General features: G+C 39.9%; 1 protein-coding gene across 8 annotated transcripts in view; it reads left to right on the top strand.

The window, feature by feature from the left end:
- samd12 (sterile alpha motif domain containing 12) overlaps window positions 1-22470 on the top strand; it is a 142725-nt gene that overhangs the window by 47033 nt on the left and 73222 nt on the right. For all 8 annotated transcript variants that reach the window (XR_013659183.1, XR_013659185.1, XR_013659186.1 and 5 more), the window contains one exon: window positions 14784-14924. Coding sequence is in view for 3 of the 8 variants with exons in the window: in XM_078955445.1 (XP_078811571.1) it covers window positions 14784-14924 (141 nt within the window). In the remaining 5 variants the exon portion in view is untranslated. The remainder of the gene's footprint in view (window positions 1-14783; window positions 14925-22470) is intronic.

The following is a 22470-nucleotide window of genomic DNA, read 5'->3' as shown; positions in this document are numbered from 1 at the left end:
CGTTCTTGCCCTGACCAATCAGATGCCTCAATAAAAGTAGATAAAAGTAGGTAAAACATACTGGTCTCAAAGGCCAGCGTTCAAAAGGTTTGATTGATAGATGATGTGTAGCTCGTTTTTAAATGGTAGGGGTGTGGCCTCCCACAAGCTCAATCCTGATTGATTAAAGTGGTTGTCATAGAAACTCAGATCGTCTCAGACCAATCACTGTTTCATATTGTGAAAAAATTGGCGACTGAATTGACTTAATTTAGTCGGAGCCGGAAGTAAATCATCTTTAGTGGCTTCAAATTAAATCGCTCCAAATCCCAGATAGTCAATGCCTATCTTCGACATGTTTATGGTTTCTGGGTTTTGTGTTAGGCAAACAGCAGTGACGCACTAAAATAAACAGAGCGATAAATGACTCAAATGCTATGGAAATGATAAATGCACGGCGATTCCAGACGTGTTGCATAATCCCAAGGCCTCATTTTCTCTCACACATCATTGTCCTGCTGTTACTGTCAACTGTAACTTCTTTGGTTTGTTCATGATGGGTCAGTTCTCTTCATTCATGTGTTCATGGCCTCCATGAGGAGTCAGGAAGAAAGAAATGGAAAAGGCTGCTGTGCAAAAAGATAAAAGCTGATGGCCTCCAGTGTTGGGCAGATGTTAATGTTACTTCAGGGGTTATGTGGTTTTTAGACATATGAGGAGTATATTTGTATAAACTCCTTTTGTATTTGAGACTAAAAGTTGTTTTGATTGTTTGTGTGCATGGAAAAGAGAGCAAGAGTGTGATAGCAGAGATGGGGGCCAGGCACAAGAAAGGTAAAAGCAGTAAAAAAAGTTGAGGAATGATTAAAGAAATTTACTCTAGGTGGTAGAATTACAAACATGACTTTTTAAACACAGGATTCAACTGGCAGTGGCCTCTGTTTGCAACCTCTTTCTTTTGGTGATTTGAGGAACTGCAACCTTAACGTTGCCAAACAGTCTGCAGGCTCAATGTAAATAAAATATATTGTTTGTCTTTCTACAAAACTAATTTGTTTTAACACCTTACCATAATCTAAAAAAACGTTCTTTAACCTCAACTGATATTATTGATGAAAATAGAAAATGGGTGAATCGAGCCCCCCCAATATTTTTCTCGGTGAGCTGCATTCAGCTCAGGTTGTTTATTTTCAAAGGATTTTCCGTCCTAAAGCTGAAGGGCGTATAGACATTCCCGTCCCACTTTAACTAGCCAGGCTGTAGACTTAGTCAGACTTTCACAAATATTCATTTGAAGTGTTTTTGAATAATTTTCAAATTATTATTGTACTCTTACTGAGCATTATGTGGTCTTCATTGTCTCTCTTAATTAAAAGATTTTCAAAAAGTATTTTAAGCACTGACAAATAAAGGATTTAACCTCTCGAGTCAAAGTCACGGTTTATGTAAGCAGCAAAAAAGCTTGTATAGATTTAAACTGAAAAGGTTTGTTTCTCATGTCAAAGCGTGTGTACTTCTTGAAATTTAGAACAGCCGTGGTGTATGGCGTATACTTGTATACCTACTTGAAGGCCCAAAGCGCTTTACAGTAACAAACCCATTCACACACACATTCACACTCTAATGCCGTAGTCACAATGGCCCCTATAGGTCGATACAGACTCTGTGGGTTAAAAGTGGCCAAATCATAGGTGGCGGCTACATGAGCCTTGAGATATGGCCGCGCCTCTCGACGACCCTCCACGGACCTGGACAGCCCAATGACTCGCATTACCCGGAGGGGACAAAGGCCTAAGCTGGCTGACTTCAACATTATCTATATCTTTATGACTGTTTTGCAATAATCGCTGTGAGCAAACTGATAACGCTCTGCCTCAATTGTAGAAAATTTTAATAACACCTCACAGTTCTCTGTAAAATATGTCATAAGGCCTGAATCTGAATAATTAAGTGCAGATATTATTAGCGTTTTAATAAAAGTAAGATCCTGCATATCTTGCCTGAAGCTCAGTCCCCCCCCACCCCCACCCAGTCCTGCCTGCCAGATGCATCTTCCCTTCACAGGGAGGATAACAGATGCCTGTGCAGAACTGGCTGTGATCATTCTGACCACTGGAGGGTCTCGCGCTCAATACAGAATGTATATTTGATGAGCCGGAGTAAAAGATGAAAGGTGAAAAATTCTATTATGAAGCAGTCGAGGACACAAAGCAACAGGGCTAAACAGCTCTTGAGCGATGAGACGGTGCATTCAGGCACCTGGGGGGGCTGTTGCCACGACGATAACAAATGGACATGCAGTGGACGGGGTCACAAGGACGGCGGGAGCAGATCTGCGCCCAACTCGAGCGCCGCAAACAGCTGGGCATTGACTTCTGGGGCTTCCAGCGACAGGAAAGGCGGCACTGCAGATGAGGAATGCGAACGTGTGGAAATGTGAAGCTGTCGCGTGTTTTCAAAAGTTCCTGCTTAAATGAATCCTCAGAGACGGTGAAGGAGAGCAATCGCAGGATCTAAAGAATCTAAAGAAGCATTCTCATGGCTCATTGAATAATACATGAACGGCACAGATCCGGCTATCTTTCTGTTATTCCTCCTTTTTTTCCCCTCTCCTGCTTTGTAAAATGTGGAACATAAAGGCAGAAGAAAAGCTTAAACCTGCCAAGAAGAGAAAAATGGAAGCCTTGTGCCGCTCATGTCCCTGGTGAAGCTATTGTATGGATCATTCCCAGAAAAGGAGAGATTTAGTCAATGACTCCATTCGCTCCTATGATTGCATCTTCAAATACAGTAATGTTCCCAGAGTCTAAAAGCATCCCACTCTCCTTCTTCAGAGATCTGACTTTAGAAGACAGAAAAGAGAAGGCGTGTCACACGAGAACGCGTCTACGATTTAGCTCCTTTGAAGAATCCGATTTATCATGAAGAAAAAGATGCAAAAAAATGACTTTTTTTTATCAATTCAGAAATCAAAGCAAACAAAGCATTTTAAGCCCATGTGACCCTTCATATCATATTTGATAAACACATTTCTGAGACCTATCTCATTATCATCCAAACATTCCTTAAAAATCTTCCCAACCCCTGGCCAGTGGACCGGTACTGGTCTGTGGGACAGTTGGTACCAGATCACAGTAAAATAAAAAAACACAACCTACTATTTTTCTGTTTTTTTTCTAATCATTTCACCCCCCCCCCCCCCCCCCCATTCAATTATTTGTTCCTTTTGTTCCTTTTTTTACATGTTTGTTGTTCATTATTGTTTGTTGTACAACACATAATCTGATTCCAAAGGAAGTTTTATTTTGAAAAACTACTAGATGCTCACCAAATCTGACTTATTTTTTGACTCATTCTAAGCTGCTTGCTCACGTGTGGAAAATCCATCCGCTACCTTCTAAAACTGATCGTTAGCTAAAAACCCCCAGCTAGCAAAGTTAAGAAAAAAATCAATGTATTTGGAAAGTTTGTTTTGGCAGAAATGATTTAGAGAGGAAACAGAAGAGCCTGGGAAAAGTTCAGCTAATTTTTAAAAGCTTTGTGGTGAGAAAAGCACATCTATTGCTGTATTCAAAAAGTGTACGAAACTTTGGAATATATTCCTTTGAAACACCGTTCCACCAATGATAAAACGTTAAAAAATAAGATGCTTTTTAAGTAAATATTTTTGCATGTTACTCTAACATTGTAGTGAGCAAAAATCAACGTACCATTATCTATTTCATACAAAATGTTTTTGTATTGTGTGTGTGTGGATTTGATCAAAATGTTTAAAAAATATCTTAATGCCAAATAAATGTGAATTTCCCGTCTATTCTTTGATGAAGTGTCATTTATACATGGTCAGTATAGTTTACAAAGCATGCAATGCAAATATATTGTTAATAATAAACCAAATAGCTGCTTTAAGTGACGGATCGTAAAAAGTTGGCAGTATACTTCCTTAGATCAGTTATTTAAATCCTCCCTGTTGATTCAATGAGTTTTTTGCATTGTCTAATGATGTCAGTGGGAGCTGCAACGATGTGGCAAATGGCCATTACATCACTGCATTAATCATTCAACTAAAGCGAAGGGTTGGAGATCTGAGATCACAAGTAGGAAGTCCCTGGATGAGGGTTATAGAAAAACTGCTAGTTAGGTCTGCAGCCAATCTTCAAGTGACTCCAATCATTTGTATAAACTCCACAGCAGTGAGAGTCCCTGCCTGCAGAGTCCAGCTATCTGCAGATTGTTAGCTGTAACTACCCAACAGGGATGCTGCGTAATGATCAGCAATCTGAAACACATCAGTTGTGTTGAAATCAGCATGAGAGTTCTGCCGCTGCGACGAGTATATCGAGATGGCTTGTTGTCTGTGTGTGGGTGTGTCTACATCGCCGACTGTACGATTTTCTGTTCATTTCTTTCCCGGGTCGTCATTTCTGGAGTCGGATGTTAGCCTCAGTGCTGGTTAGCAGGTGCACGGCGTGTCAGCTGCAGGGCTACAAGCTATTCTGAATCTGTGACGATCCATCATCGTTTATTCCAAGGACTACAAGCTCTGTGACATCAATGAGCACAGTGAAGGCTGTTGGCTGCTTTTGCCCTCATCCAGTAATATTCTAGATGCGAAGAAACCAAAAATCTCCTAATGCTCATAACTGCTAGGAGTACTCATTACTTTGTGCTCACGGTTTGATGGGAGATCTGCCAGATGCAGCTCTGTCCTACCCAGAGGACACACATGGCTTCACAGTTAAGTGGATACTTGAGAAATACCCAGCTGCTATGGAAGATTCATTTAAAGCAGATGCACAATCTTCTTTTGCACACGAGCCATGATAAGTGTTAAGCAAAACTACCCTTACAGGTGGATAGGGGCTTTCTGAGAGGTAAAACTGGGTAAACCTGTAAAGGGGACGTAGGTGGCCTGCTGTAGACCGCTGGATGAACCCGTAGAGCAAAAATGTTCATGCGCATTTTTGAACTCTTGTACAGCATGCAAGGGGAACTAAGGGTGAAGTGGGTGAGATGCATTTTTTTTTACTCCCTAAACTTCCGGGCTGTGCAAGGATCCCGTTAGTGCTGCTCATGTGATAAGTGCCTGCAGCCTGACTGTTACACAGAGTGTAGTTTGTGAGGATGTTAGACAGAGTGTAGTTTACAGCTTTACATCCTACAGGCACTTGTGTATCCTATGCAAATACATATATACATATGGCTCGGGTCAGTAAGTGATAGAATGTAGCGAAAGGGCATTGTATGACAGCATCCCCTGTAAATTACATTATCTTACATTACATTATCCTTACGAATACTTCACGATACACTTACTGTAGCGGACCTTCTTTGGTCTTAAAACGAGACTCTTCGAGCTTCAACAGTGGCGTACTTTATTGGTCCTTGTCACAACCACCCAAAGCACCACGTGTACTCATGCACCGTGAAAACTACAATAAAGAAATGAAAGTTTCACTTCTAACAAATTTCACAAAATTAGCATAACAGGCACCAACACGTTGTGCACCACCAATTAAAGGACCTTCGAAACATATTTCCATAAATTAAAATAAAAAAATTCACAATTTGCTTAAAGAAATACAAAAACCTAACAAAGCATCGATATTTGTACCTCATTCCGCTTCCAAAGGGGCTGGTAACTAAAAATGTAGACTCCATGCCACCGTACCGCCCATGTGCCTGTGTAGCGAAGAAAATTACGTGCTTCACTGTACAAGGAAGTGCGCATGTCACAAAAAAAAGCGACCACAGGGAGGCACTGAGGTGCCACAAAAGGAAGCAGATTTGAGTAGTAATCAGACAGTTTCACTATAATGCACATAAATAAAAGAACCTTTTCTGTCAGTTACACTTACCACATGTACAACAATGGTACGGTCCATTTTTATGACCATACCATGTCCACGTTCATTTCCCGTGAGGTGGCCTTTCAAGCCTTGAGGGGAATTGCAGACACACCTGCACTACCCTACCGCTTCTCTCGACAACCCTCCATGAGCCTGAACAGTCCAAAAGCACACAGCCCCTGTAGGGGTCAACCCCCATACAGGCGCATGTGACTCACGCTATGTTCACACCAGGCTGGGTAACCCACGTTCAGGGCGACTACTAGCAATAAAAAGTGTTGCGAAAGTCTTAACGTCTGTTTTTGGGCTTTATTTACAATATGCGGGGCCATTAAACGTCCTATTGATGCCGTCCAACCAGTTGAACTTTGACCAAAAAGAGAGTGAGATTTGGTAGTGACGTATGGGTGGTGTCCTCTTAAAAACACAGAAGTACCAACCGTTTAAAAAAATGATCACGATCTCGGGCTGTGGGTGCTCTTCGGGGGCGTGGCCCCGTGTTGGGCCCTCCTGGTGCGGCGGGGGGGGGGGGGGGGGGGGGGGGTTGCTCTCCTGGTTGGGCTGGAGCTTGCACTCTCCCTCCCCCCATGCCTCCCTGCTCTCTGGCTTTGGGGGGCCCTGTAGCCATACTGCTGGCCCTTGCCTGGTTGGCAGATGTGATCGCCCGGGGGGCGGTTGTTCTCTATCTGCTACCGTGCGAGCATTGGGGGGTTCTGGTTGCCGCTGCTGCTGAGGGTGACTGGACACTCTCCCTCCTTCTTTTTATATTCCATCATCCATTTTAGAAGAACATAAACACTCACCTGAGCACAGGTGTTAGCTCACTTTTGCACAAATACTTCACGTGACTGAATGAAATATTTCATACTAGTTGGTTTGAATGCATTGGTATGCATGTGTGAACATTATTTGTATTGTGTACATGTTGACGTGAACATCTTTGGAGCCAACAGGTATGTTTATAATATTTGTAAAGATTATAACAATCCAGCAACTTGTTGCTTTATGCTGCTTCATGGTTTTGCCCCCCCCCCCCCTTTCTATAATCACCCTCCTAACCCCCCTCTCTAACATCCCTCTCTGTTCTTCCCTCCTTTCCTTTTCCGTCCGGTCCAACACTAAAGATTTTCAAATATGATTGAAATGAATGAAGTTTGGCCTACATTACAAAAGGGGTTTATTCAGACATACCTCTGGTTTGTCAGAAGATTCATAAGGAAAATACGTCCAAACACAAGAAGCCTTCAGCTCTCATCTGATTGCCCAGCTGTTGGACAGGACAAGTAAACAAAAACAAAAAAAAATGATCATGGAGGAGAAACGAATAAAAAGGTTTTGTGTGTGTGTGTGTGTGCACTTTATGTTTTTGAGTGTGTACGAATTCACCGTAGGCCCCCATTTATCAAAACGGAACTTGACTGTGACAGTGTGTGCTGCAGACAAATCTGCATCAGCAAAACACCACTGCTCACCTACCAGTCATTAATCCCAGTTCCCAGGGAAAGTGTTTGCGTGTGTTTGTGTGCGTCTCTACAAATTGTGTACAATAAAACGTTCCTGTATTCGGTTTGTGCTCACAAATAAACCCAGCACAAAGCAGTCAGCCATACATCTTTTACCACACCTGCGATAAAACTCCTGTCTTGTAAAATCCAGATGTAAAAATAGAACAAAGGAATATCAGATTTTCTGAACTTTTCCCTAAACTTGTCAAAGAAGGAGATAAAAAAAGTTGATTTTAAACAGAAAGTTTCAAGGAAACAGCAATCAAATTAACTGCAGTTTGTTCCCGTAAAAGATATTTTTCAGTCTGTGTGCTAGCAGAACATTTTCTGTACATTTCCAAGACTATTTATGTGCGACATGCAGAAAGCATTTGAGCGGAATGATGACTTTTTCACATTTTAACCACAGAAAAAATAGATTTTGGCCAGAGAAGTTTCTAAAGAGAGCAGGAGCAAAGCTTTTAGCTTGACTAATGTTTCACAGTTGGTAATGGATTTTTCAGGTTACCAAAAAGTCACTTGTATTGCTTGAGGATTTGCAGCCTCCTGGGCTGTGGAGGGGTGGGGGTGGGATGATGGGTCCGCTCTGGTTCTATAACCAGCAGGGCACACGTTTCTATCCTGAGTTGGGTCACCGCCGAGTTGCATCAGGGTCATCTGGTGCAAAACTGCAAACAGAAGGCAACACTTTAGCAACCACAGTGAATGGAGAGTTTAAGGGAAAAAGAATGTTTGTTTTTTTGTTAGCAGAATATTCGATTAATAGTCAAAAGGAGTTTTATTTCAACTGTGGGAGCCAATATTTTGGTAAAATCTTATTGGCTCAATCCAGCAGATCTTGTTATTTGTGGCTATTTTGGTATAAAATAAAATAATGGAAGTTAACTGAACAATATCATTAAAAAAATAGATGAAACCTTTATGTTAAGATCCTTTAACAATCAAAAGACGTTAACAAGAAATCATAATGTGCGTATAAGCCTTTGTAGGGCATGAATGGGGCGGCCGTGGTGCAGCGGTAGGGCGGTCGATCCATGATCATAAGTTTGCAGGTTCGATTCCCGCCTTGCAGGCCCATGTGTCGAAGTGTCCTTGAGCAAGACACTGAACCCCACCTTGCCTCTGGTTGGAGGTTTGCGCCAGAGTTCGGTAGCGGAGCCGCCACCAGTGTGTGAATGTGTGTGTGAACGGGTGAATGTCACTGTGACAGTAAAGCCCTTTGGGCCTTCGAAGAAGGTAGAAAAGCGCTTTAATAAGTATACGCTGTTAACCATTTACCATGTCTGAGACATTCACTAGCATTTAAAGATGTTTGACGTATGTCTTATAGGCATTAATTGGCTCTTTATAAAGACATTTATTAGCATTTGTAAAGCCTTCTGAATATTAGACATTATCAGCATAGTTATGTTTAACAAACATCTTACATGTGTTAATAAGAAGCTGATAAGGACATTTATTAACATTTTAGAGATGTTTCTTTCCTTATAGTTAACCGTTTGCAGCCTCTTCAAGTCAAGTGTTCATCTTAACGAGGTTTCTTTAAAAAGCGATAAACAAATATTTCAAACGTGTCTTTGTTTGTTCTGTAAGCATATTCATCAATTCCTTACAAGCTACATATATATACATGCATAAAGCATTTTTAAGACATCCACAAATGTCTTTGAAGGCATCTTTCTTACCACCTGTAATAGACATTCGTAATACATCCAACTGTAATAATAATTAATTGTTATGGCCCATACGATATCAGTGAGACATTTACAAATGAACATAAATGTCCTACAAATGCCTAAAAAATAATAACAAATGCTAATGTCCTAAAATGTAGTTTATTGACACCTATAATCTGTTATTAGGACACTTACAGATGCTAAAAAATATCTTACAAATGTCTTACACATGCTTACAACACGTGCAGCTCATTAACACGTATAAAGCTTTAATTAAGACATTTGCAGATTCTGAATTGTTATAAATGTATCTTAAAAGCTAACAACTACCTTATAAATAAGTTATAAGCTTATAAGTGTCTTATAGGGGCCTTAAAATGCTAGTAAAATGTCGTATTAATGTCCCAAATGGTGCTTCAAGCAACCTAGGGGAATTAAAAATGCTGAAATGCTGAAAACTATAAATGCTAATAAATGTATTTTTAATGCCTCATGAACGCTTACCAAATGCTAATAAATGTCAAATATCCAACATACTAACACTTAGTAATAGGTCTGCAATGAATGTCATTTAAATGCTCTATAAAGGCTTATAAGCACATTTCTAATTCTTGTTAATGTCTTATAGATTGTTAATAAACCTTATTTTTTAAGACACGTTTGTAGTTAAAAATATCCTAAAATATATACACCTTTTACACCTGAACAACACAAACCCAAACATCTTTTGTCTATTATAATATTTTATTACTTGACTATAGTTTAACCAGATTCGACCACTTATGTAGTGACGTCTTTCAATCGATTTAGTGTAGCTTCTTCCTTTTAAATCTGTCATATTTTGATGATCTAAATTCATGCTAGCACTAATGGAAGTGTATTTAGTTTCAGACGATCTTTCAGTCGTTTTTTAAGGACTTGAGTTTCATTCGAGTTGAGAGAGACGAAACGAGGAAAATGGAAAAACTGTCAGACGTCAGAGAAGTGTACAATTTCTAATCAATACCCCGCAAGAAAAGGAAGCTTTGCTGATCAAGAAGGAAGATTTCTTTCAGTTTTTTTACATCCACAAACTGAGAACCGATGAGGAGTTTGGTGCTTCGCCCAAAAAAAACCACACCAAAAACGGTTCTGCCCCTTAGCTTCCTCCATCTTTTCCGTTTCGTCATCTGCTTTATATCTTAACTTCCACAAGGAGCAAAAGACAATCCCAGTTTTGTACAAATCACCTTCTAGAGCTTCTTTTTCTTCTGAACTACTTTCCATTTCTGTCTTCCTCTTCTTCCTCCTCTCACATCATCCTCTCCTCCTGGCTATGCTTCACTGCACTCTGCATTAATAGTTGTAAGAAAGAATCCAAGCTTAGACATGGCGAGATTGCCGATGCCAATGACTCAGAACTGCAGGAAAAAAAAAGAAGATAAAAAAGAGGGTAAAAGCTTGGACACCTTTCAAGAAGTGTTTCCGCCCCACCGCTGCTGCTTCGTTGACCGCAAAAGCAGCAAATCGGCGTCTGCTGCACAGAAATTGTTGATAGAAATTACTAATTTTCTGCTTTTTATCATTAGGAATTAAAAAAAAAAGGATGAAATCACAACAAGTGCTTCAAAAATGAACAATTGTATCTATCATTATATGACCTGGATTTATTCTACCTTTTTATATATTTATATTTCTGTCAGGTGAGTCAGATGTTAGGTGCAACATGCATTTCTGCCTGTCCATTACAGATAAATGACACCAACAATTTTCACGCTCACACCTAAAAAAACGTTTTAAAGCCACAATTAGCCTAAAATGTGGAGAAAATCAGAACCTTGATTCCTACGTTTCTTTTTCTCTGATTTACAGAGTTGGGTTTGCAAACATTAAAAGCTTTTTAATGCACCCGTGAATAAAAGCCTATCACGAAGGCTATTATAGGCTGTAAGAACCATCAAATAAGCGGAAATGTTCCCCGCTCTGAAGCTGCCATCAGGCCAGAAACAAGTTATGGAGTAGAACGCCTCTCTGCAGCTTTCTGAGGCGTCTTTTTTTGTTGAGGTGAAATGAAAGAATTGGGGGTTTGGGGTCCTCTGACGAAATGTAAACCAGCTTTTGACGCCATGTCTGTCCCGCAGCAGTTCTGGACTGAAGGACCAGGTTCTTCTCGCAGTTCTTCTTTCTTACTGAAGCTTTGAGCTTAAAGTTCTCCCCGTTACAAACTCAAAAAAAGTCAACAAAACCCACCCAGTTCCCAGGTGAAAATGAATTGATAGTGAACGACCCCCCCCCCCCCCCCTTTTATTTTTGTGATGTTATCGCAATAGAAGTGTTGACATCACAGCGGGAGAAACAGTCTAAAAAAGGAATGGGGCTGGAATCTGAAGTCATGAGGTTTTAAAAAAAGTATTTCTAGATAAATTATTATGGGATGGCTGCAGGAACTACAGCTTGACATCCAATTTGTGGCAAAATTTGACAAATTTCACATTTTCGCACAATATGGTAAAAAAAAAAAAAAGTTTGTCAGAAATATCTTCCCAATATTTCACACAAAGGCCACCAGGTTATAACCTCAACCGAAAAAGTTTCGTTGGCCTTTGACCTTGGGAGTAGGCCAGCATTTGGAATTTTCCAAAGTAATTACTTTTAGTACCAGCTACAAATTTAATTTCTCCCAGGGATTTCAGTCTATCGCTGCCTAACACCTAATGAATTCTTGGCTCTTGAAGTCAGCAAAAAACCTCTGTTGCCATGGAAATCCAAAAATTTACTTTCACAGATTCTTCTAAAATGGACATAGATCGGTTCATCATCCACAGGCGTTGAAAAGATAAAATGGTTGCTATGGAGATAAAACCAACAGAAAAGCTGCCATTTGTTTCTCATGAATGCGTCACATATAGCTCTGACCAGATGGGGAGAAGGGGAGAGTGAGGGGCATTTAGCAGCTCCTCAGCCAGTGAGGGAGGGTCAAAAGGGGCGCCAAAGCCATATAGCCATATTAGGCTATTGTGCAGTTATTCAGCTAATTTCTACTATGTTTTTAAGCTCTTCTGATGCTTTTGCTTTTAGCTTTTGCAAATGATAGTTCAGTGTTTGAACAATGCAAAGGATTTTCAGCTGCCAAACAAAATGCATTTCCTACAATACTAACCATGTAGTCAAAGATTTCTCAAGGCCGTCTGCTTTTTATGTCAATAGCTAAAAGGGTGGATTACAATGACTTAAGCTGGTTATTTAGGCGCTCCTTTTTAGAAAAAAGCTTCAGGATTTGCTGTTTTATTTACACACCAGAGCCAAAAACCTCTCTGTGTTGTTTCTGCACTCACACATGTCACCTATCTTAGCATCATTTAAAGAGCTTTAAGGAACAGCAGAACATATAGGAACAAAGAATTGATCTGATTGTTGACATGAGAGCGAGCGGCAGCATCACAGACCTTAAACACCAGCCTGAGCTCCAGCATAGGAGGCTGATTTGTATCATGTCTGCCCTTATTGAAGACATTATTGAAGCAGCGAGACACCGTTACCATGCCGATCTATCTTTGGTTTCATGTTCTGATGCCAAGTGATGGTTGGCCAATATTTATAGACTCGGAGCAGAATGGTTTATGTGCGTGTTTCTTCCTCTGTTTGTCAGCCGCCATCCTGCGCCTCCTTGTTGATTCAGACTCGTCTTCCACCTCTCTCTCGTTCCCCTTTTTCCTCATTTGGAAGACTTGCCGTCCCGCTTAGCCTTCATGCAACTACTTAGCACACCAGGGTTTTGTACCTACCTTTTGTTTTATTTTTTAGTATTTTAATTTCCCATCATACCTTTCAAATTTTTTCCCCCCATGGGGCTTAAACAGAGTTACTTTTACATGAAAACTGGAACGGTTTTAGGATTTTTCTACTGTGGTTCTTCTGCCATTGAGTGAAATGGTAGAAAGGGAGTTTGAACACCCTCCAAAAGAACAAATCAAGAAAGAGTTTTGCAGTTTGCCTTTTACGTCACACTTGAAAGGGAGAAGAAACACTAATTGTATAGTCTATTTCAGGCAATAACAGTAAAGGATAAATATGCTAAAAGTACATAAAATACATAGATATATGAAGTCAATTCAAGATAGTTATTATTTGGATTCATTAATTTATTTAATTCCCACAAAATAAAATTTTTGTGAGAATAAAAGGGGAACAGAAAGAAGAAAAATTCTTCTTTCTGACAAATTTCTGACAAAGAAAAAATTCTTCTTTCTGCCCTTTTTACTGTATAAACAAAGCCCTTGGTACACTTCTTTATCTTCCCTCTCTCAAAACAATAAACAAACAAACAAACAAAAATACAACAGATACCGGTAGTAATCACAGACAAATGTCCATTTTGTCTTTTTAAAGACTCAGTCCAATGAAACTGTTTTTATTAACATGCTCTTTTGGCTTTTTTCTGACGATGGAGGAAAATGAAGCTCTAAATCTGAGTGTTTCTTTATTGAATGTAAATCAGGAGCAGACAGAAAAAAAGCACATTTATGACGAAGAAAATACGCCACAAGCTCCATGCTGATGCCTCCAAATGTAGACGACTAGATCCATTTACCACTCTTTTAATTCAGGGAAAAGCTTCATCTCTATAAAGTTTTACATAAAAAACAATTTAACCTCTGCGTTTTGAAGTGTAATCCACATGCTACTTGCTTATTTAAAATGGTATTATTTATTGTGATGAATGTCTGATTACCTATCACCAGTTCTGAGCTCTTCATTCCCTTTTGTCCAAATGTATTGGGTGGAAGCTTTAAAAAAGCCCAATGGGTTTTTTTGCCTCTCCCTGCACTATATTTAATTGCCTTTTTTTCTGTTTTTTCACCCTTTTTAATTGTGCAAAATAAAAAAATAAATATCTAATTAAAAAAAAATAATAACAAAAATCTTGATTTTCCTCGTCTGCACCAAACTGTACCCCTGGACAGCTCCAATATTGCTCGCCATTTTTGTTGCACCACTATGTTTGGTTGGGGGTGTGAGGGGCTGTAAGCTAGCGGGGGAGAAGGAAGGCAGATGGATGATGGGGAAAGGGGCAGGCTTACTTCGTGCAAACAGTCCTGCCTAAGTATTTTACCTCTGTTTACTGATTTAGACTCTTTTATATGCGGTTAAAGATCATCCACAACCTGTTTCCCTGTATTAAAACAGATTTTGATCTATAAATTAACTAGAAAATAAACAAAAGAAAATGCTGCTAGCCTCTTTTCAGAGAAAATAAGTGTTAATGCTGCATTTCTGATTTGAACCTTAACTGTAACATCAGAAAAAAGCAACAAAAGAAAACTGACTGTGTGACCCTGTGATTGTTTATCGCCTGCTTACTGTCTCACGTGCTACAAAGAACGCTAATAACCACACAAAAGCCTTACTTACCTTTCATGAAAAGCCCAAATCCCTCTCGTCTAAGCTGATTAAATGATAGATTTCAAACAGGAATTTGCAATTAATGAAAAAAGCAGGGAATTGTTGTTTTTTTAACAAAAATTAACCTCAGATTGACAGTCACGTGATAGGAAAAACTTTCTATAAAGGCTGGTTTTGAGTTGCACAGCCATGAGAAGCCGCATGAGTTCATACACCATTCAGGATTCATGCAGAACCTGCTGGCTGCAGCCTCTGTTCTTTCGCTCACATAAATGCTTCATCTCCACCCTTTTAGAGCATCTGCAGCCTCTGCATACCCAAGTCCCGCTGGCCTGCCTTCTGTCCTCAAACATTACATCTCGGGTTGCTTTTTTTCTTTCCCCTTCACTCAGGGCGGGCCCTGATGAGACTGACGGACAGAAAGCTGGAGAGAATGGGCATCATCCAGGAGGCCCAGAGGCAGCACATCCTGCAGCAAGTCCTGCAGCTTCGCGTTCGGGAGGAAGTCAGGACTCTGCAGCTCCTCACTCAAGGTGAACCTGAACGTCCCGTTATCATTCGGCAACAATCCATTTTATGTTTTGGAGAAAGCACAGCTTCTGTGTGTCACACACATTCGGTCTCCAGCTGTTGTCATGGTGATAACTGCACCTTAAAGGTGGGAAGGAGAAATTGTCCTGGGACTCGGTTTTGGGGACGTCCCACCATCTACTGTTCAGACTGATTGAGACTTCAATACCATTCCACCTTGTGTTAACTGGAAGCCGTAATTTGACATAGCGTGGCTCAGAGTTAGTGGAAACACAGAATCAGGGCTTCGTCTGTCAGGCAAAAGTAATCAGTGCACACATTGATTGATGTCTGACTCGTAAAAACGGAAAATCCCTCTGAGTTGAGTCAGGTTCCTGCTTTAAGTCCTTCAATTTTTTACAGGAAATCTTCAAAAGGATGCAGTGAATTGGTTGTCATTTTATAAAACATAATAGGCAGATGTTGAAGATATGTACATCCATTAGACATCATTATAATTAAAGCTGTGAGCTGTGTTGTATGGCCTGCAAGTGTCCCCCCCCACCTCCATTCTCGCCGCCCACTCTTGACCCGCCCTCTCTTGACCCGCCCTCTCTGGCTAAGTGGCTGCTACACCCCCCTCCCTCGCCACCCTGGAATTAGCTGCACATGACTAATTCATGAAAAACAGAAAAAAACCACTTTTTTCAAAATAGTAGCTTTTCTATTGGTTTTATCTCCATAGCAACCATTGTGTTTTTTGGTCGTCTGGGGGTGGCAAACTGTTCTGTTTCGTTTTTAGAATATTCGACAAAAGTACTTTTTTTTAGTTTCCTTGCCAACTGAGGTTTTTTGCCAACCACGCCCACATTCCGATTATCTCCATATTTGTAGTTTTGTTCAGCTTGAGCCAAAAACGTTTTTTTAATGTATATTTTCCCAATATTCCGGTAAAAAATGGGGGAGCAACACGGTGAACGCCCTTTTTTGTGCCACTTTGTCCAGGATTATGATAAAACCTTTGTCTAAATTTCTTTATGCCTCCATTAAATTCTGTTGTATTTTCAGTCATTTAGCCTCTACAGGAACCAACGTTCCATTAGTGAAATTTACTTTACTGGAATTCTCATAAACGTGAATATTGGCTTTTAGACTGAAGGTCCACGTGCATCTATTGGCCTGACCTGCAAACCTTCAAGTCTCAACGTTTTACATCCCGTAAAGATTTTGTATCCTATGCATCTGTTGTTTTAGTGTTACTGTCATGTGTTAACAGAGTGGAGCGGGAAAGATGAAGGTTGGGTTTTTATTGACATATTGTGTTTTTTTAATAAATGTTAAAGTGCATAGAGTTGCGCAACGTATGAGAAGCGCTTTTTTATAAATAAAATTTGATTGATTGATCTACTTCTTCTAGTTCTCTGCATTCACGGATGTTTAGTTTGCTGCTGAGCTTCAATGGAGGATCCTTCAGTGGATTTTTCTCTCTTTCCCTTTGAAAGCATCAGTCTGACTCTGCTGTTTGTCTCCTTTCATGGGCAGCGTTTCTATTAATTAGTCAGGAGTCGGTCTGTGAGAGAAAAGTGAAATGCAGCAAAACGGCGTGAAGTCAGTGGCAGCTGCTAACGTCTTGTGATGATGTTCAAAAACTCTTCCTGATCACGTCTGTCTGCTACAGTGTTTGTGCTTTCTATAGACTTCATACTCAAAGGATGATTATATCAAATCTAAGACAAAATGAAATAAAGTGAAATGAAATAAAATAAAATGTTCATTGCAACTATAATATTCATTATCAGAACATCATTGGTTGTAGGCCTGCACAATAAATCGCAAATTTGTGGTTATCGCGATTTCAACCTGTGCTATATCCATGTCGCAAAAGTCGGCGAAAATCGCAATAAATGGTAAACCTTAAATGTGCTACGACAATCTTATGGCAGCTTGAACTATTTAACAATCACATAAGTCCCTTAATGTATTTGACCAATCAGATGGAGCTTTTATAGATGTTGCCCTCCTAATTAGACGAGGGTCATTTGGAGAATAATTTAAGGTAGTTTGACTCCTATTTAAATTAAGCTTTTGCAGTTAAATGTAAATTTGTTTTTTTTTTGCTATTTAATTATTGCAAGTTATACCTTCATCACAATGTTGATCACTAATGTCGCTTATTGCGAGTTTTCCCCATATTGTGCTGCCCTAATTGGTTGATAAACCCATTTATGCAATATAACACTAATGTTCATTGATATTACAGTTAATTTCTAATTCTAATCTCTAAACGGACATGAACGTCCAAAACTTAAAACCCACTTTATAAATTTTGTTATCATATTTAACATAACGAGGTCAAAATTGGTTGAATTTTCTGATGCGTTTTGTTTATTTGAAGATAACCTGGTTTATCTAGGAATAAAGCAAAAGTGCTTCAACATATTTTGTTTTTGAATTGAACGTTTTCGTGTCATTTGCTTCAGTCAGGAAAATGACTTTTGCGAGGCGCACTTAGCATCCCCAGATCTTCCATCACACGAGGCGACTGATAGACGTTTCGCCCACAGGGGCCTTGGAAAAAAAAAAATGTCGACAGCAGAGTTCTTTGAAAACGTTTGGGGTAAAAAATAAAACCGTGCTCTCTCTGTCCTGCCTCAGTTCGGTCCCTCAGCGAGTTAAAAATGGAAGCAGAGAGTGCGAGGGAGAGCATTTAGCTGAGTTATGACACTTTGCTGAGGGCTACCCTCAGCGCCCCGTGGCTTTTTTTTTTTTCCCCTCTTGCTTTTTGCCTCATCTCCCCTGCTCTGCTGCTCCTCTCCTCGATATTGATGGTATGGAAAGTGACAGCACACCAGTCTCAGCAGGAAGCAGTCTTCCAGAGGAGCCTGTTTGGGCTTCAGGGAGAGAAAGGACAGAGAGAGTGGTGGATGAAGGGGAAGACGTGGAAAAGATGCGGAATAGAGAAGCATTCCTGAATTTATTGCTGAAATAACGGCAATACTTATGGATGGAAATCTTAAAGCCTGTTCCAAACATCCATTTTTTAAAGCATTCCCAGTGGTCTTTGAATTATGCCGTAATGTGGTCGTTTTTATCCAAAATCAAAAATTTGTGTCTATTTTTAGGACATAGTTTCTGCAGAGCTGCAGTATTTCATTAGAAATTCACCTCTCAGGTGGAAATGTTGGCCCAGCGTAAGCCCGCCCCTTCCCATCATCCATCTGTTTACGTGTTTTCCCGCTAGCTTACAGCCCCCACAACACCAACCTGACATTAGCGGTGCAACAAAAATAGTGAGCAAAATTAGAGCTTTCAGTCGTACAGTTTGGATCCAGATTCCAGCTCGGACGAGGAAAACAAAGACGTACATGGATCTATTTGTCTACAAGTGTACACATCAGAATGGAGCAGAGCTGGGAGCTTGTTGTGTGTTGTTGTAACTTGTATGTTCCACTCATGCTGTGGACAAAGAACTTTCTCCAGTCAGTTAATGAGCTTTAGGTCACGATGAAGGAGCTATGAGCAACCAAGCCAGGTGAAAAACTTGTATAGAAACAATTTAATTTAAATAAAATGACGAAAAAGTAAAGAAATTGGAGCGTTTTTTTTACGTTTACTTTATTTCTAGCTAGTATAATTTTGACATATTTTTATGGTAAACAAAGTATTGAAAGTTATTTACGGTGTAAGTTGATTTACCCTGGAATAATATTCCAGTCTGTTTTTTAATTCATATTTATGTTTAATAAAGTAACGTTTTAAAAGTTTTAAAGTGTAAACATTTAGTTTGAGTGTTTTTTTAGTGTGTTAACCTGTTCGACTAAGGTTTTAGCATGATGCTCACACTGGACTGCTGCTACCACTGACTGTGAAAGAGAGAACTGGACAGATCGCGTGACGTCACCCAAGAAAAATGTCTTACTTCCGGCTCCAAAGAAATGAAGTCAATTCAGTCGCCATTTTACCGCGATACGGGCGTCGCCATGTTGGAGCTAGTCGACAGTGATCAGGAGTGAGCTTTATTCGAGGTCCACGCCCTTCCACCGAAAACTGAGGCATCTGATTGGTCAGTTTATAACTTCAATAACTTGCGATAAAGACAAAATATAATGAAAAAAGTGAGGATTATCATGAGCATATAAAAAAGGGAGCAGAGCTAGAATAGTTGTTCTGACTAATAGAATGACTGAATTATAGAAGTCTATGGGATTTTGGCTTGTTGGAACCAGCGGGTACTTCCTGTTTGGCCGGCCAGAGGAGAGGCCGCTCAGTCCAGTTCTCCATGTACACTTAATAGTCACTACCCAATACTCGTGCATGTACTCACTGTACGCCACCTTCAGTAGGAGGAAGCTTGGAGTAAAATGTCAGAGCGGTACAAATCTGGGGAATCTTGCTCCAGGCTTTTTCTTTCACAGCTCCATTTAGATATTTGGAAGACTTGGTGTCATAGAATTCCTGTTGAAAACAAACCGCAACTAGTAATTTCCCTTCTGTGAGTATTTTTTTAAATGGTTGGTACATCTGTGTTTTGAAAAGGACACTACCCAGACGTCACTACCAAATTCGAGTCCCTGATCGGTCAAAGTTCAACTGGATTAACTTTGGATGCTTCTCAGTAGCAGCATGTTTTGTACATGGAGCTCAAAAGCAGACTAAAAAACGTCAGAGTTTCAAGCGTGAATTCCCAAAACTCTATAGACTTTTCTTTGGAAGCGGTCCCTTCAACATACATTTCCGAGCCTGATGTGATCGTTGCATCACAAGCTTTTTTCAAGACATTCTTTCATCTGCTGCTGATTTGCAACAATTTGAATTCAAACAAATACTCAGAAATGCAATTTTTCCCTTAATTTTCTTTATACATGTCTTCCATCTTGATCAAAACATGTTAAAAGTACCAAAAACACAGTTTTTATCGGAGTGGGTCTTTAAGAAATCTGGGTTGGATTCCTGAAATCACAACCTGGATTCCTGAATCTAGTACACAGCTAATGGTTAAATGGCGGTATAGTGAGAAAAGCAGTCTATTAAGCTGTCACTCCTGGCTGAGTGAAAGAAAGTGAGGAGTGTTTTTTGGCCCAAAGTGCATTTCTGTCAACTGTTGCTAAAGAGAGAGATACAGCTGTGCCCAGTTGGAAGCTACGCCGGGGGGAGACGGACCAAGTGAGAAAGTGGCCTTGGATAAGTGGTGATGAGACGATGAAGGGAGAGTGAGGAGGAGGAGGGATGGCGAGAAAAGTGAGGAAGGAGAGAGGTGCCAGGAAGGAAGGATGTTGAACAAAAGGGATAAAGTGAAGGTGAGAAAAGCAGAGGCGGAAAAACAAATCTGTGCGTGGATTCACTCTAAAATGTTTGGAACATCTGTTCACCTGCATGATGACAAACACATCCCATCAACCAATCACGTGACGGCAGCATCCAAAGGTAAACGTTACTCTGTTGAACATATGTGAGACGTATGTAACACGTTTTCTGTTACCACATTTAGTATTCAACTTGAAACAAACTATAAATGTTTTTGTGTTGGTATATAGAAGGAAACATTTAGAACTTTGTCTTAGTGTTTCACTACTTTAACTTAAATGTGTATTTTTATTTATTTATTTCAAAATAAAAAATAAAAAACAGAAGTGACGGTAAGCAATTTTCAAAAAGAGCTTAGATGAAGTTTAACAGCTTATCAGTCCAAACTTAAATTCTGTACAAACAGTATTTGTGCAGAATTTGCATGACATCATACTGACTCGCTCCAGGTCTCAGATACAGTCTGTATCGCAATCCCTACAGGCTTCCGTAGCTCACAAGTGTTTTTATTTGCTTTCTGCCATCTTGCCCAATTAAATGTTCCTCTGCAGATTTGCCAATGTCTATCTGCTATTGTCTTGCAGATTTATTTAAGGGACCAATACAGTTTTTTTGTTTTTTTCATTCATTCACTCATCTTTTTCCATTTTGTCCCTTTCGGGGTCACGGGGCTGCCGGACCCTATCCCGGCGACTTATGGGCGAAAGCAGGGGACACCCTGGACAGGTCGCCAGTCCGTTGCAGGGTCTCACAATCACACACCCATGCACACTCACATTCACAGCTAGGGACAAATTGGAGTGACCAATTAACCTATGAAGCATGTTTTTGGATGGTGGGAGGAAGCTGGAGTCCCCGGAGAGAACCCACGCAAGCACGGGGAGAACATGCAAACTCCACACAGAAAGGTCCCCCATTGTTATTCTGGTTTTAGGTCCCCCAGCCGGGACTTGAACTGGGGGCCTTCTTGCTGTGAGGCAAGAGCGCTAACCACTGCGCACCGTGCAACTTGTCCTGTCCAACAGCTAAGCAAACAGATGAGAGCTGAAAGCCTTTTGTGTTGGACATATTTTACTTTTACAACAGGGGTTATGAATTTTATGATACACCAGATGTATATTTAAATAAACCCCTTTTGTAATTTCAGCTAAACTTTATTCATGTTAATTATATTTGTAAATATTTTTTGTTGGACCGGACGGAAAAGAAAAAGAGGAAAGAATAGAGGAAGGTGACAGATAAGGGGGGGGGGGGGGGGGGGGGTTGAGGGGTGATTATAGTAGCAAGGGTAAGATCATGAAGCGTCAGAAAGCAACAAGCTTTATAATCACAACTGACAGTTTGAGATGCATGAAAAATCTCAAATGGGCGGGGCCTGTCCACACAAACACACTCAAATGTTACAAACACACCTGTTGGCTCCAAGTGTTCACACACAAACAAGTCTACCCGGACATACTACCACTAACATTCACACACGCCTACTTATGCATTTAGACTAACACACGTGAAACATTTCATTGTGTTTGTGCAAAGGTGAGACCAATAAAAGTTTAACAAAATTAAGACATTTATTTTGACAGGTTGCTAGAAGAAGCATTTTGGATAAAATGGAATAAACTAAATTAACTTAATTTGTTTTTGAAGCATGTCAGTATGAAATTCTCTGTGTACTACTGTCTTTAAATACTTTTTTCTAATATTATGCCATACAAAAGGACAATAATCAACTATGATTAAAGAATCTAGTTTTTTTTAATCATCTTATTTAAAAAACCTGCTTCAGTCACATCAATGGAATGAAGCAAACTTATAGAAACTCTGCTGTTTGTTTGTTTCCTGTCGTTTATCACAGGTTCCGTTGATGCTTCTTATAACCTTGGTCTGTAAAACTCATTGAATTTCCCTGCCTTTATTTTGCTTTAGACTCTGAAGTTTTTGAGTAGTTAGATTTAAGTTAATTGAATCATTTGTTTAAGTTTCTACCCAAGCTTGAGCCAAAACAGAAAAGCTCATAACTCATCCAAAAATTACTTTAAAAAAATCTACCACCTGTTGAATATCTGGGGCATTTTAATGTTTGTTTTAATGAGGAAAGGCTTTGCAAAAAGGTTGGAAAAATTTGTATTTCTCCAAAATTGATGACCAATACTAATCCATTTCTTTTAATCTTATTTTTCATAAACGAATATGTTTGGAAAAAAAAAAAGATCGGAAACCGATCTGCTAACCTTTGAGGAGAACCATTCCCCTCCTCCAGAAGCA

Source organism: Oryzias latipes, chromosome 11, assembly GCF_053564925.1.
Source record: "Oryzias latipes strain Hd-rR chromosome 11, Olatipes_Hd-rR_3.1".
Taxonomy (NCBI): Eukaryota; Metazoa; Chordata; class Actinopteri; order Beloniformes; family Adrianichthyidae; genus Oryzias; species Oryzias latipes.
This window is presented reverse-complemented; position numbering and strand designations above follow the sequence as displayed.